Genomic DNA, 15,698 nt, shown 5'->3' on the forward strand with positions numbered 1-15,698 from the left:
TAAAATATTTCCTAAAATAAATTGGCTGCACAAATTCATTTTTGGACGTAAGGTATTTACATGATGAACAAGCCCTGCAATGGAATGTACAAACTCTCATAGGTTGGATGTTATCTCTAGACTGAAAGCCATAACACAAGCCCTGTTTTAAATTTGGATTCCTCTTAAACAAATAGGGGAGGGGTCTCACCTATGATGTCTCTGAAAGTTGGATCAATCATTAAAACCTTCCAATTCTTTTTAATGGTGTCACAAATGTATTCAACATCAGTAGCATATGTTAGAACCACACTATGCTTCTTAGTGGTCTGTGTACGATTACTGCTCGGAGGGGCTGGGATTATTGATATGTTAGAGTGGCATGGCTGTGTTGTCTCTTTCTAATTGTACAATGGCCATCTTATTATTTATCTCCTGTTCAATGTAGCCTCTGTTTTTAAGTCTCTCCTTCATTCCAGACATGGCCACATTATATTTAACTCCTTCAGTGTGTAGAAGCATCCAGTTATTTATGAGTGTCATCCCATAATAAATATCATCCATGAACTGTTTGCAAAACCTTGTATGTATGGATTGGTTGCACTTGAAATAAATTGTGATTCCCAGGTAGCCAGTACCAGATTGGCATATTGGTACAGGGAGTGCGCATCGCATCTCCCCATCTCTGCCAATAGACAAGTTTACCAAAAGTAAACATGTTGTTCTCCAGCACTAAATCCAATAGAACACCAGTGAGCTCAAGTTTACAGCTGTCCACCTCACTAGTCTTCACCAAGAAATGTTTCACAGCCTCTATACCATACTTGTTGGGTATGACAGTAAATAAACTATTAACATCTAGTGTGACCATCATGAAATGGACACCATTTTCTGAAGCTCGCATCATATAAAGTCTAAAGAAAATGTCCATTATTATTAAGTACCACTGGTGCACAATCCATTATACTTTTAACTGATTTTCTATGAAAATCCAAATGTGTTCCATGGCCCATCCATTGCCCAGTACTATACTGCACATTGGTGGATAAGATTATTCTTCGTGTATTTTAGGTAACCCTTTGATTGTTGGAATAGTTGGATCAGAAACTACAAGGTAATTATACAAATGTATGATTGCATGTTCATGCTGAAGGGCTTGCAAACATGCCTTGATATTATAAACCATGGTGTTGACCTGAAGTTTGTTAATATTAGCATAAGTGTCTTCATCCTTGACTAGGCATAGCATCTTATCAATATATTGGTCTGCATCAGTTAGGACAATCCCTCCCCCTTTATCTGCTGGTCTAATAACCAAGTCCTTGTGGTCTCTCAATGCTCTCAAAGCTCCCATTTCCTCTTTACTGAAATTATGAAAACAGTGTCTTAGTTCATGAAGTCTCCATGCAATCTCAGACTCAGTCACAGCCCTACAAAAAGTGCGCATAACAGAATTATTCTTAGAATGAATGTGCTCAGTTTCTTAAAGGTATTTGTAGTGTAATCCTCGTTACCAAATTTAACCTTTAACATGGTATTTCTTCCAAATAATTTAAAATTCAAAAGCACATCATGCAGAATCGAAGATGTTTCTGGAATGAAGTTCAAGCCTTTATTAAGCAAATCAGCTTGTGGTGATAGGTGCGCTTTAGAAAGATTCACTACCAAATTGTTCATCTCAGTTGTCTCTTGTTCACACCTTGTTCTGCGATATCATTCTCCCTGGATGTCTCAGAGTAATAATATATATATATATATATATATATATATATATATATATATATATATATATATATATATATATATGTATCCTGGAAGCTGGCTCTGGAAGCCCAGAATAAAAAGTTGATGAAATGCTGATATTCCTTCTTCCACAAGGCAGAAAATGAAAGGCTGCAACTTACATAAAACTTTCTTGCTTTAATAACAAACAACAATCTCCTCAGCGCTTCGCGCTTCAGCCTGGTGCTGAGCTTTTTCAAGATACAATAAAATCAAACTGGTTGTTCTTTATATACATAGTCAAAGCTTGACCAATAATTCAATTAGTAAAAGAGAAGGTCTAATCAACCCTTCAAATTACTTGCTGGTACAAAGCCTGCTTGCAGGCAGACCATTACTAAGCACAACTCACTGCAATGTCAAACAAAGTATATCCATAAACTTAATAATCAACTGTTGGTGTACTTACAGGTTGCCATAAAAATGTATGTATATATATATATATTTGTGTGTGTATGTGTTTGTATATATATAATATATATATATATATATATATATATATAATATATATATATATATATAAGTGTACACACACCTGTTAAAATGCAATGTCGAATGTTACCTTGTGGCTAGATGATACAGGAAATTGTTTTGCAGTTTTACTTCTTAGTTTTTGTCCTCTCTTGTTGTAGTTATATAATAAAGATCACTTCCAATTTCAGGGTTTATCCCTCTTCTGAGCTTTGAACTTTAGATTATAGGATGTGTTCATTATGTGTTGTGTAATTTTGTTTGTAAAATAAATATCAGTTGCTCTTGACCATAACTTGTGGTTCTTAACATACACATCACTGCCTGTATATCTGTCCATTACACTCCTCTTTCCAAATAACGTTTTTAATAGACAACTACAAAACCTAAACAAACAGCACAAGTGTAGGATAAAAAATAGTAATCCTGAAATGTTTTTTTATTGTATCCCTGCCACAGTGCACTGGTTTCCAGGATTTAATAGATAGCTGTGTATTTTGCTTCCCCACCCCCATATATAAAGGGGTTATTATATTTTGCTGCTCTTGTTTATTTACTTACTTATTTTAGTTTGTTAAAATCTACAGGACAAGCTGAAAACATCATTGTCATCCCTGGAACTAAAAGTCAGAGATCTTAAAGATTTACAAACCAAGAATGAGACTGAATTCCTGGAGATACAAGTAAGTAAATTGACTATGGTTTGTTCTGAATGTTTTCAGTAGAAGTAGTCTGCAACAAAACTGCAGGAAGTCGGCATTATGCTTTGCAGGTCTGCATTGCTTTACTTTAATTTCATGGCATATACTATTAACTGTATGTAATTAGAGTATGTGAACTATCAGTTGGTTTTACTGTAGTATATTTTTATGATTTGTGTCAGTGATGAAGAAATGAGTCATTTTGAAAGGCTAATGTGTCATGAGGTTATAATATGTAAGGAATCGTACTGACTGAATAGCTTTCATTCAAATATTATTAGTCGAAAAAGGAAAAAAAAGCCAAAAAACACTTTCAGTGAACACAATTTATTTATTTTTTGCAGGGGCACAAGCCTTTTACAACCTCACCATGTGGGCAAACCCTACAACCCTCCTCATCTAGTATATACAAACTTCAGTGTCCTACAGTAGTAGTGGGAAACAGCGCAGCTGCAAAGAGAGACAAACTTTTTCAGTAGTAATAACTGGGCCAAACTGCATTCAAACAAAAGCTGTTCTGTGCAGTGATAGATTTGTGTGTGTTAGACAGTAATTCAAAATAACTACTTGAGGCTTATTTAATCCTTACACTTGATCTATTTGTGTGGACATGATTTGAACAAGAACTGATAAATTAAATAGGGAATTATTTATTTATTTTAAATAAAATTGGCCATTTAAGCACAGTGGATAAGACTATTAGAGATGTGTAAATTAACACAAAACGCATCCATAATTAATTTTAGTTGAGTGTTTAAGTCTGATATAGTGATTGTTGTGGCCACAAAGGTTAGTGTTCCTGCCACACAGTGCATGGATCGCTAGCTTGGTTTCAGTGTGTGTCTGTGTGCATTCTTTGCAAGTCTTCATGTTCTTGTTTTGTCCAACAGGGTTTTCACTGTTTCACATTTTCTTCCCTCATCTGAATTGAGATTGCAATCTCCAGATTACACACAGTTTTGTGTCTGTGTGTCTGTGTGTCTGTGTGTCTGTGTGTCTGTGTACTGACATTCCAGATAGAAGTTGTTCTTGATGGTTGGCAAAACCGGGTTCCTGCAGTACTGAATATGATGGTGGATCTCAGAATAAGGTTTAACAAGTATGGTCATTTTCCTGAGCTCTGTTGCTGCTGAACCCATAGTCTGAACAAAGTATGGTTGTACCGGTAGCTCTCCAGTAAAGAATGACCTGTGGTGTTATGAATTAACTTAGGGCTTTAACCTGTGAAGCACCAGGCCGTAACCTATGAAGCACCAGATACCAAGAGATATCTGTAAGTAGTCCTTTACTTTTTTGAATGCCAGTGTCCATCTCATGCTGGTATCCACCCTGACATTAGCTGTCCTAGCAACTCTGCTCAGAACGTGACAATCGCAAACTCATTAATCTAGAAGGATCAAGAAAAATTGCATCGAACCTGCCAAGCAATTTTTCATATGTTATTGTTTTTCCAAATATTTAAAAACAAGGTTATTTCTTCTGTACAAAGTATATATTATTGTATGGCATCCTGATATACTTTGACATCTTTAATTGAAATAATTATGTTGAGCAGTTTGCATCCATCATTTTATATAATTATCCAGTGCCTTTTTCACCCACTTTTTATTTCTTAAAAGAGGATAAAAGTGTTCTAGATCCTTACTTATATGCTAATGCTGTGCATTTTTAATTACTTTAACTATGATATCTTATGATACCAAATGAAGGAAATTAACAAATTTGCCTGGTACTGAAGTGAAATGTTTGATAGAATAACTTTAGTAGTATTATGGAAGGAGAAGGGGACCCCTTGTGTATGTTGATGCCGGTTTTGGAGAACCTGATAAATATTTTTAGCGTTCCCAGAAATTAGTCCATGATTGAATCTGATCTTAGCTGCTGGTTTTAGTAATGTGGGGCTTTAAAAGTAGATGGGTATATGGAGGTGGGAGGCCATATGAACTGTTGTGCTTTTCTGATATTAATTGGTTTGTGGTGCTTGATCTCAAGTTCACCAGATGTTTGACTGCACAGTGCTTTAGGAACAGGATATGAGGGGATGGTTGGTACTGATAGAAGAATTGGACTTGCTGCTTGCACCATTCACATAGCTTTGTCTTCACTGGTTCTGGAAATAAGAGGAGCTGGCTCTATTATGAAAAGTCTAGTTAGCTGGGAGCATGAGGCATTGTGCAAGCTTAATTCTGCTTTACAGCAGAAAGTGAATGATACTGGGGATCTCTTTTACATACGGCAAAAATATGATGGATTTGAATATGGAAATTGTCATGGTATACAACTAATTCTAGGTGGTTTAGAACATGTGGGTGGAAATGCTTGCACAAATATTTTGTATTCCCCAAAGGATAAACAAGATGTTTACAACTGTAGACACATTTACTGGAACTGAAGTGAAGGTGTTATTTGAACTTACGAAAATATTTTGGGTTATGATCACAGGTGGTAGGTTTTAGGATGGGTTTAAATCCGCTAAGAGTGACAGAGTGATATAGCTTTAGCAGAGGCATTGTTGTTACTTGGATATGATAGGCAGATTCAGTGTACTAAGAATGAAAAGAATTGGGGGGGGGGTTACGAAGGTACCATGATGGGATCTCCATGTATACACAGCAATACCCGTTTGGTATTTAACAACCTTAGCACAGTCCTGCACATGAAGATATGCAAGATAAAAAAGCCAGTATATGGCTGAAGCAAGAAAACTGCCACCACCTTATATTTTACGTGTTTCGTCCACTTTTAATGATCATGAACTTCATCAGAAATGTCATCCCCACATTTTAAATAAATAGAATATCTCATGTGATCTGAAAGACCAATAGAATGTGTAAAACACTTAATGAGTTATTTCAAATACAATGCATACAAGAATTTTTCACCTTTCTTTAAAAACACCTAAGTTAAAATGTTTTCATACTAGAAAGTATAGGTTTCTAAAAATACTTATATTTATATCTATATCATTAATAAAAAATGTATATATTCATATGTAATGTGTATAACTATAACCTTTGTGCTTGTAAAAAGCACTTTATATTAATCGTATCATTCAGTCCAGGAAGCTGATCTGCATTAAATAAAATTTGCCACAAGGTTTTTTTACATTCCAAATTAACTTTAAAATTCCCAGAAAATAAATCATCATTCACTTTTTCTAACACAGAAAATGAAAACTTTTTGAAATTTGAGCAAGTTGTTGCATGCTTGGCTAACGCATTAGACATATCCTTTTTTCTTATAGCTAAAATGTGCTCATAAATACGCCTATTAAGCGTTCTTATAGTTTTGCCTATGTAAAAATGTTCACATGAAACACACACAGCAGCATAAACCACATTTTTTGTCTTACAGGTGTAATGTCCTTTACTATAGTCTTATTTAAATGCTTAAAAAACACTATATTACTACCTGAAATATGCCTACATTGTTTGCAAGATCCACAAGGAAATGTACCAAAATTAGAAGTACTTAGAAAATCGGTGTACCCATAACTACCACTTTCTAAAATAGTCTTTATGTTGAAAATCCTTTTCTAAGTAAAAAGTGGAAATTTACCAATAACAGTACACAGATCAGTGTTGCCCAACACCACCTTCCAATTATTCCAAATAATCTTTCTAATAATTACCATCTCATTGGAAATTGGAATGGGAAAGGCTAACCTGTAATTACTACTAGCACTGTCTACACTATTGTTTATTACATTTAAATTTAAATCATTAGTTTGATATAAGATAGGACGTGCTTTGTTAGCTCTGAGATCAGTAACTTCTCTTAATATATTATTTAACCATACCTGGTCGTAACCGCTTTCCACAAAGAAGTTTGTCAATTTAACTGTTTCGTTTAAAAAAATATCATCTCTACTAGTCAAATGACTCAGTCTGATTAACTGTCCTTTAACTACACCACGTTTCATAAAATTAGGATGTAAACTATCGTGGTGTAAGTATTGATTAACAAATGTGGACTTTCTGAAAATACTGCTCTCAAAAAATGTGTGTAATTTAAGAAAATAAAATTAAAAACAAACTCAAGTCATGGAACATCGCGCATGCGCACTCGCGGCATTTCCTGACAGCATGCACACAGAATCCAGACTGTCTCACAGGAAGAACTAGGACGAGCCTCATGGGAAGGGGAAGGACTTGCTCTCATTGCGGGCTTTTCTACTGAATGCTTGCTCTCATTTTATGGACTACAACAAACTTTGGAGTTTACTGCACTAAGGAATATTTGGGATCCTGTTTTACGGACTTTGGAGGTATGGAACTGCAGGAAGGAATACAATGGACTTTACTAAAGAAGTGTGTGTGCGTGCGTGTGTGTGTTTTTTGTGTGTGTGTGTGTGTGTGTGTGTGTGTGTGTGTGTGTGTGTGTGTGTGTGTGTGTGTGTGTGTGATGCCTCATTTGCTACCCATGTGGCAAAAGCCTGAATTCCCTACCCGCCATCTGTAAAACATTTGCAGATTTTTGCCTCATATTTGTTCTGTTCCTTATAAAATCTGTGTGTTCTGTATTTTTGTGCCTTTACACAATCAGTAGTGCAGTGGTAGCTTTGTTGCCTGACAGCTACAGGTTTGATTCTTGGCTGGGGTGCCTTCTCTGTGGAGTCTGCATGTCCTCCCTGTGTTTGTGTGGGTTTCCTCTGGGTGCTCTGGTGTCCTCCCATCTTACAAAGACATGTGTCTGTAGTATTTTTCCCTGGGCCTCTGCTGAAAATTGGCTTTTGTTCCAAGTCAGACTTTCCTGGTTAACAAATGTTAAATAAATAAAAATGACAAGCATTTGAATTTCAGACTTCACATTCTTCAGAAAGTACATGGTAACACAAAACCTTTTATTCTAGCCATTTTATAAGATGGATATTTGAAATTTGTTCCTATTTTTGGGACTGTATTTCCACATTCTTGGCTTTGTCCAGGTTTTTTGTGCTAAGGTTGAGAGCTGTGATAAGAACTGAATTCACTGAATATGTTTGGTGGCTATATTCCCCTATTACTGGCTTTGTCCATGTGGTTTTTGCTAAGAGGTTGAGAGCTATGGTGAGAACTGAATTCACTGAATATGTTTTGGGGGCTGTATTCCCCCATTACTGGCTTTGTACAGGTGTTTTGTGCTAAGACATTCACAGCTATGGTGAGAACTGAGTTCAATAAATGGTAGCCATTTAAGTTTTAGTCTTCCTCTCTTTCACAAAACAGCTGATTTGGCATAATGGTATGTTGCTCTGACTGTTTTGCACAGGGTCTTGGGTTCAAGACTTGGCAGTGAAATGTATGGTGGTAACACAGCATTTTATTCTAGCAACTTTCCAACATTATACAAGCAATCTTTAAAATGTGTCCCTTTTTTGGGGCTTTTGTCCACCCCCCAATAAATTTTGGCTTTTTCCAGATTTCTTGTGCTGTAAAGTTCAGCGTTACAGCTGAGTAGATTTTACAAGGAGCTGAGAGCTGCAGGTGAGAAAAAGTTTAGTGCTGCTTATGCTGAGTCTGCTTGCATTGTTAATAGCACAACAGGTAGTGTACTTGCTTTTGATGCAGAAGGCTGTGGGTTCTACTCCCACAGTAGGCAGATGCATTGCTGATACTGTACTGTGTTACAAAGGGGGTGGATGCTGCAGCCCTTTTTGGCAAAGATACATAGTAACTATGAAGCTGTTATCAGTTTGCCATCCATTCCCTATTGCAATATTACTAGCTTATTTTTAGTGTAACATAGGCAATTTATTCCTCAAGGGAAATGGGCACTTTATTTGTAGATGAAACAATAAAATATAAAGTTGTTTGCTAGCAGCAACCTCTTCATTAGTTGCAGATCTCTTTAATGTGGAATTATTTGGATGACTTTTTTACTTCTTCAGAGATTGTGCATATTTAGTGGTACTGGTGGACTGTAGACGTTTGAGCAGACTTTTATGATGGAAATGTTCTGAATTGGGCAGTTTTGTCATTATTGGTGCATGCATTTTGTTTCATTGTTTACTGGAAAAATGTTCAAAACAATAAATGTAAAACGCCCTCTAAAACTGTACTGTATTGTACAAGGAATATAATTTAATACAATCAGGAAAGTGTATGAAAAAGAGCATGTGTATGTTAAATTGTGCAAGGGGCCCAAAGTTAATCTTTATCTGCCACTGGCAAAATGCATTTTCTTTGAATGTGGGTTTCAATGTTGTTTCAATGAATGTGAGTTTCAAGGGCAGAGAAGTTTTAATGCTAAGTTTTTATTGTGAGACTGCATTGATTTGTTTAGCAGACATCTATTAGTGTTTGTGCTGTAAAATGCAAAATAAAACTTTCAAATGAAGTCTAAATCATCACAGAAGTAAAGCAGTATGCACATTAGTCTTTATGGTAAATGGGGTGAAATAGCTACGTAATGGTTCATTGTAATGGCTGCAGGGGGAGGCTCCATTTGACCATGATTTTGTGAAGGGGGAAGGGCAGCAAACTCAGACAGCCCCGGCTGAACTAGAGCTCTCAACTGTCCAGATTTTTGCAGAATGAATAGATTTCTGCTTATTTTTTGTTTGTTCCTCATAAAATTTGTTTTATACAAGAGCAATTTTTAGTACAGTTTATATGTTCCTCCAATATGTTTGGCCTTGTCCAGATTTCTTGCATTAATAGGTTGAGAGGTACATGCAAATAAATTGCTTTATAGAATTAGGCATATCCAAACCTCTCAACTGTCCCTGATTTGGGCTCAAAATGTTGCTCTTCCCCTAATAATCCCTCCGCAAAATGGCAATTTTGGAAGAAAACGTGGAGGGCTTACAATTAATAAATAACTGTAATAATCGGAGTTATAGATTACTTTTATTTCAGAAATGCATGTAGATTCTTTTATTTTATCAGCTGCTGAAGTTAGCCGTACTAATATTAAAAATGTGTCCCTTATTTGACAGGTTCCCAGCTGTATTGTGTGGCTATTTTATATTTTTGCTTCACATTTTTGGTTCATTCTGGATGTGTCCAAGCAAGGCAAGGAGCAGTTATGCAGTGTTTATGTGCAGAGTATCCCCCATCCAAGGTCGACACAAGTACTACAGTGGCTTTTCATATGTCCTTGATTTTGCATAATGTTCTGGTTTCTGTCATATTTTTATACTGTTGATTTATGCTTATTATTATACTGAAAGTGCCTGTTGCTCTGTTTAAGTAGCAATGCTTTAATGACCATCAGGTAAGCTTGTCTGAGATTGTAAGATGCAAGTAAGTTTTAATAAGCATACTGTTAAAGAATTGCCAGCACTGAAAGCCTTTCTGTTGTTGCCATGCAGAGAATACTTGCATAACTAGATAACGTATAAGCCTTGGGTATTGAAATGCATATGACAGTATTTGTAATAAAGGACAGGATTACATTATTTTAAGAAGCTCATTACATTTGTTGGAGACTTGCAATCATCTTTGCAGGCTTTACCTGTAAACTAAACAGAATGCCAATCTATCGTGTGTGGTCCATAACCTGTGCAGTAATCCTTTAAGCAATGTATCTTGAGCTTGTTTCTTGTTTGCTTTTCATTTTTTATTTTGATCATGATTTTCCCCATGAAACAAGTAGATAGTTGTCAGGCAGCAGGTGTTTTTTAGATAAGAAACATTTTTACAAGTGGGGGTATCGCAGAGATTGCTACCAGCATGTTACTTGGTACTTTAATAAAGCTGAATATAAATTATAATTAGAACTGCAGTGCAAGGAGAAGTGGTTTGAGTTGAGTGCTGCTTGTTTTTCTTATATTTGATTTTGACTGGCATTCCAGTAATGTATTTAAAAAGTAATTCATTTTTTCATGCCTCACAACCTTTTTGTTTCCGTCTAGATATTAAGTAAGCTGTCATGCAGCCAATGCATTTAAATATATTTTTTTTTTTTACACTTCATTTTGTCTTGATTGGATTCTCATAATGACAGTTTGGCACCCAGGGCGGCATATTTTTTTAAAGTTACAGTTTTTGTGGTTTTGAGAATAGCTCCACCCCTTTCTAGTTGGCCACACTCCCCCCGTTGACTCCACCCATACAGCTGTCTCCTGCAGCCCCCCTTTGTTTTGAAGTCACCAGCCGCCACTGATAGAATGACATATTTTTATATCAAGATGTATCTTCCGCGCAATAAGAATTATGAAATTCTAATGTCCACCATTATTGGCTTACTGTAAGCCTCAATGACTTAATCAGAAAATCAGTAATTTGCAAAGGACAGAGCACAAATATGGGACAATATCAGAGACATTGGAGAGGTATGTCTTCTGGTAGTTGAAATCTGGATTTTTTTCTTAAGTTATGCAATATAGCTGCAGTGTATGACTTCTTTATATGGTTATCTGTGCTGAATGCATTGTAAATTTCTTCTTTTAAAATGGTTATTCTTAATATTGGTAAAATAAGATGTTCTTAGTGTGCTACAGGTGTTATTTCTAATCAGGATTGGCAAAGTATCTATGAGTGGCACCTGTTATGATGGGAATGTACAATTTAATGGGTGCAGTCTGATATGGAGGGTAAAACATGGGGACATCCTGGTGTAATGTTGTGCTGCTTCAAATAATAATGTGATGAGGGTTGTAGCAGTTCAGTATATGGTTGATCCTGACGGTATCGTATTTTATTGCTTTGATTGTAATAATGCTGAACATTAATATTTTCTATTCTAGAATCATAGAAATTTACTAGGCTATTGGCCCCGAAGCTCTTACAAGATTAGCCAAGAATTTAGTCCATGTTCTAGCAAGTCAGCACCCAATGCCCCTGTTCAGCACAGGTGGAATCTCAGGGGTGTATTTTCTGTTCCCTATCCAGTTATCCAGGTTGTACTTAAAAAGGGATAGTGAGGTACTCTGCTTGACATGGAGAGGGAGTCTATTCCACAGGAGTCGTCGTCTCTGGGACAAAAATCTGTCCAGCCAGCAAGTCCTATTGATGTCACAGACCTGGTTGAAGTCTCACATGTGGGTTATTCGAGTGGAGCATGACTTGCGGATATGCAGCAGTCCCATCAAGGCAGGGTCTGAGATTGCTTTGTGTGCCAGACTGAGGTCACTTCTGAGGAGTCTGTGTGAGACTGAGTAGAGGGAAGGAAGGGCGTTTAGCCTATCTGTGTAGGGTAGATGTCTGAGGCCCTGTATTCTCCTGGTGAGGAGCCTCTGTGGTGTTTCCAGCTGCTGCTGCATGTGCTTTGTGAGGTACATTCTGAAAGGGGTGTTGTACTCAGTAATGGGTCTTATAAGGGAAGAATACAGGGATGTTATAACTTCCTTCTCCCTGGATGCGATACTCTTCCTGATGAAGTGGGCCATGTAGAAAGCCTTCCATACAAAGAAGGCAATATGGAGGTCAGAAGTCAGGTTGTTATCAATCTAGGTGCCCAAGTCCCTTATGACTGATTTGCGTGCTTAGGACCTCGTTATCAATGTGATAATTTATGGGGAACATCACTCTCCCAAAGGGGATGATGCATTTTTTGGCATTCAGTTTAAGGCCATGTTTCTGGCACCAGTAATTTTTTGGGGGCACCAGTAATTTTTTTGGGTGAGACCCTCTTCTAGGATGCCTACATCACTATGGGAGTTGGTGACAATGCCCAGCTTGCAGTCATCTACAAACTTGGTCAGCCATATCCCACTTATTTTGGTCTGCACCTCAGAAAAGTACATCTCAAACAACAAAGGCCCCAAGACCAAGCCCTGGGGTATGACACTCATTACAGGTCTACTGCTTGAGGTGTCTTCCCCTATTTTGACTAGTCAGGTTGTATCAGTGAGCCAGTTTGCTACTCTGATAACCTATGGATTAATTCCTAGTTGAGAGAGTTTATCTATTATACCATAGTGGGGAATAGTATCGAAGTCTTTGGCTAGGTCAAGGTAGGTGGTGTGCACCATCTTCTCCTCGTCCATGGCTTTGGTGACTGTCTGAAGTAAGTCGACCAAGTTTAACAGGCTTGGCCTCCCCTTGATGAAAGCAAACTGGGATCAATTGTTTGGAGGTTTCCAATGTCCTTGTTAATGAGGTCCATGATAATCCATTTCATAGCCTTGCAGATCAGGCTAGTTAGGTCTATAATTCCCTGGATCTGTGGATGATTCACCTTTGTGCAACGGGATGACAGTGGCTGTCCTCCACTCAGCTGAGATGAAGGCAGTACTCAGGCTTTGGTTGAATAGGGTGCCTAATGGTACTGCAAGTTCCAGCCTGAGTTAATAATAGTATGCAGCCTGGGGTATTGAGTCCCATGGAGGATGTATTTTTTGCCATTGAGAGGGCCATGATGACTTGCTCCCTAGAGATAAGGGGAGTGGACAGGTGCTTGGGATGTCCTGATTTACTGATGGGGGGACAAAGGGGTGAAGTTTTCACTGGACCTGTCTGCCAGGAGGTTGGCTATATCTACGGCTTTTATATATGTGGTATCCTTGACCACCAGTTCTAAGCAGATCTGAGTGCTTCCTTTGAGATTGCAGACATATGTGAAGAAGGCCTTATGATCGTTTTCAGTAGATGTGGCCAGTTTGGACTCGAAGTTTGCTTTGGAGGATTTCACTAGTGCTCTTATTTGCTTGTTCAGGCTAAGGAGAGATTGCTTCCAATTAGGCACCTCCTCCTTGTTGGTCCTGGACAGCAAGATTTTTTTTTCCTTTATTATAGATTTTGTTTATTGCAGATGTCCACCAGACAGGTTTACTCTTCTTTGAGGAGGAGGATTTTGTCCTGTTGGGTATTCCTGATTCCATGCAGCTATATAAATGCTCGTATAGTACTTTGGTGTAGGTTTGGACATTTGTGCCAGTTCCTATGAAGGGGAAGGTGGCTGTGAAGCTGTTTATACCTTCTCCCAGGAGGTTGTAATCAGCTTTGGAGAAGTTATTTCTGTTTGACCCTAGCTTGGGGGGGGGGGAGTTATCTTTGAAAGTGACCACTTTGTGGTCTGATATTACCAGGGAGGATGACTGTGTAGGGATGCTGCAGTAGTTACGCATGTTGGTTAATACCAAGTCCAAGATATTATCACCTCTTGTAGGGGTCTCCCCTAGCTGGTTCAAGGAATTTGAATTGATGAAATCAAGGAATCTCTGGCATTTGTGTTTTGACATGAGTAGGTTGACATGAGTAGTTCTTCCAATCTGTGGTTGGATAGTTAGTCGCCCAGGGTCAGGCTAAAGGGTTGAATCTTGATAGATTTGAAGAGGTCTAGATATGTGGAGTAGGCATCCTGAGTCAAAGTTGGGAGCCTGTAGGTAGCTAGAATAGGAGTCTTGTCAATGGTTAACTGCAGCTGCAGTGTCAGTTATAGCCCCTAGTTTGCAATAGTCTGTGAACTTGGTCAGCCATAGTCCTCATGTGCTTGCCTGTACCTCTGAGAAGTATATGCCGAACAGGAGGGGTCCTAGGACTGAGCCCTGGGGAATGCCACTTGTAACTGGTTTAGAGTCAGACCTAGCTCCCGCAACTCTTACCATGTGGGTTCTGTCCATGAGCTGGTTGGCAACCCATCTCGTGACATAGGCGTTTATGTTCAGGCTGGTGAGCTTGTCTATAATACCTTAGTGAGGAATGGTGTCGAAGGCCTTTGCAAGGTCTAGGTAGGCTGTGTGGCCCACCTTTCCCTTGTCTATAGCCTTGGAAACTGTCTCAAAGAAGTTCACCAGGTTTAGGAGGCATGATCTTCCCTTAACAAAGCCGAACTGGGTAGGGTCCAGTGTTTGGAGGTTCCCAATGTCTCTGTTAATGAGATCCATGATGATGTGCTCCATAGCTTTGAAGACCAAGCTAGTCAGGCTTATAGGGCGATAGTTCCTGGGGTCCATTGTGGCTCCAGCTTTGTGGAGTAACCATTGCTGTACTGTGGGCACGTAGCCTGTGGTGAGGTTGAGTTTAAACAGTGTGTTTAGGTGAGGGGTTATTTCATCTTTGAGCTTGTGTAGGATGCAGTCTGGGACACCATCCAGTCCCATTGATGCTGTGTCTTTGGCTTTCTGTGATTTCAGGGGCACTACATTCTTCTGGTGTAAATGGGGAGAGTTGTGTCAGGAAGGGCATCCAGTGTAAAATTTTGCCAAATCGTACATGCAGAAAACAGTACAGGAATACATACCGTATCCGTTGAGACCTGGGTTAACAACGACCGCCACCAGTACTGTTGGCCAACAGGATGCTGGCAGAAATTGGATTACTGTTGGCCGAAAGAGGAGAAGAGGGGGAAGGCATGCCTGAAGGCAGGTAAAGGCTAGGACTGTGATAGTGAGGGTCGGAACTTTGAAGGTTGGCAGTATGACTGGTATAGGGAGAGAGCTAGCTGATATGATAGACCGAAGGAAGGTTGGTATATTGTGTGTGCAAGAGACCAGATGGAACGGGAGCAAGGCTAGGTGTATTGGAGGCAGTTTCAAATTGTTTTATCATGGTGTGGATGGGAGGAGAAATGGCGTAGGCATTATCCTGAAGGAACAGTATGCTAAGAGTGTTTTGGAGGTGAAGAGAGTGTCAGATAGAGTGATGTTTATGAAACTGTAAATTGATGGTGTAATGATGAATGTTGTTAGTGCATATGCTCCACAAGTTGGGTGTGCGATGGATGAGAAAGAAAAATTTTGGAGCGAGTTGGATGAAGTGGTGATGACTGTACCCAAGGGTGAGAGACTGATGACTGGAGGAGATTTCAATGGGCATGTTGGTGAAGGGAACAGAGGGGATGAGGAAGTGATGGGTAGGTATGGTGTTAAGCAAAGGAATGCAGAAGGTCAGATGGTAG

General features: G+C 38.6%; 1 protein-coding gene across 3 annotated transcripts in view; it reads left to right on the forward strand.

Annotated features, from left to right (window-relative positions):
* The window catches only part of LOC122813901 (zinc finger protein 436-like), a 770,947-nt gene that overhangs the window by 242,865 nt on the left and 512,384 nt on the right, over positions 1-15,698 (forward strand). For all 3 annotated transcript variants that reach the window (XM_044086447.1, XM_044086446.1, XM_044086445.1), the window contains exon 2: positions 2,820-2,915. In XM_044086447.1, the coding sequence (XP_043942382.1) occupies positions 2,820-2,915 (96 nt within the window). The remainder of the gene's footprint in view (positions 1-2,819; positions 2,916-15,698) is intronic.

This window comes from Protopterus annectens, chromosome 10.part0 (assembly GCF_019279795.1).
Source record: "Protopterus annectens isolate FY-2018-M chromosome 10.part0, PAN1.0, whole genome shotgun sequence".
Taxonomy (NCBI): Eukaryota; Metazoa; Chordata; order Ceratodontiformes; family Protopteridae; genus Protopterus; species Protopterus annectens.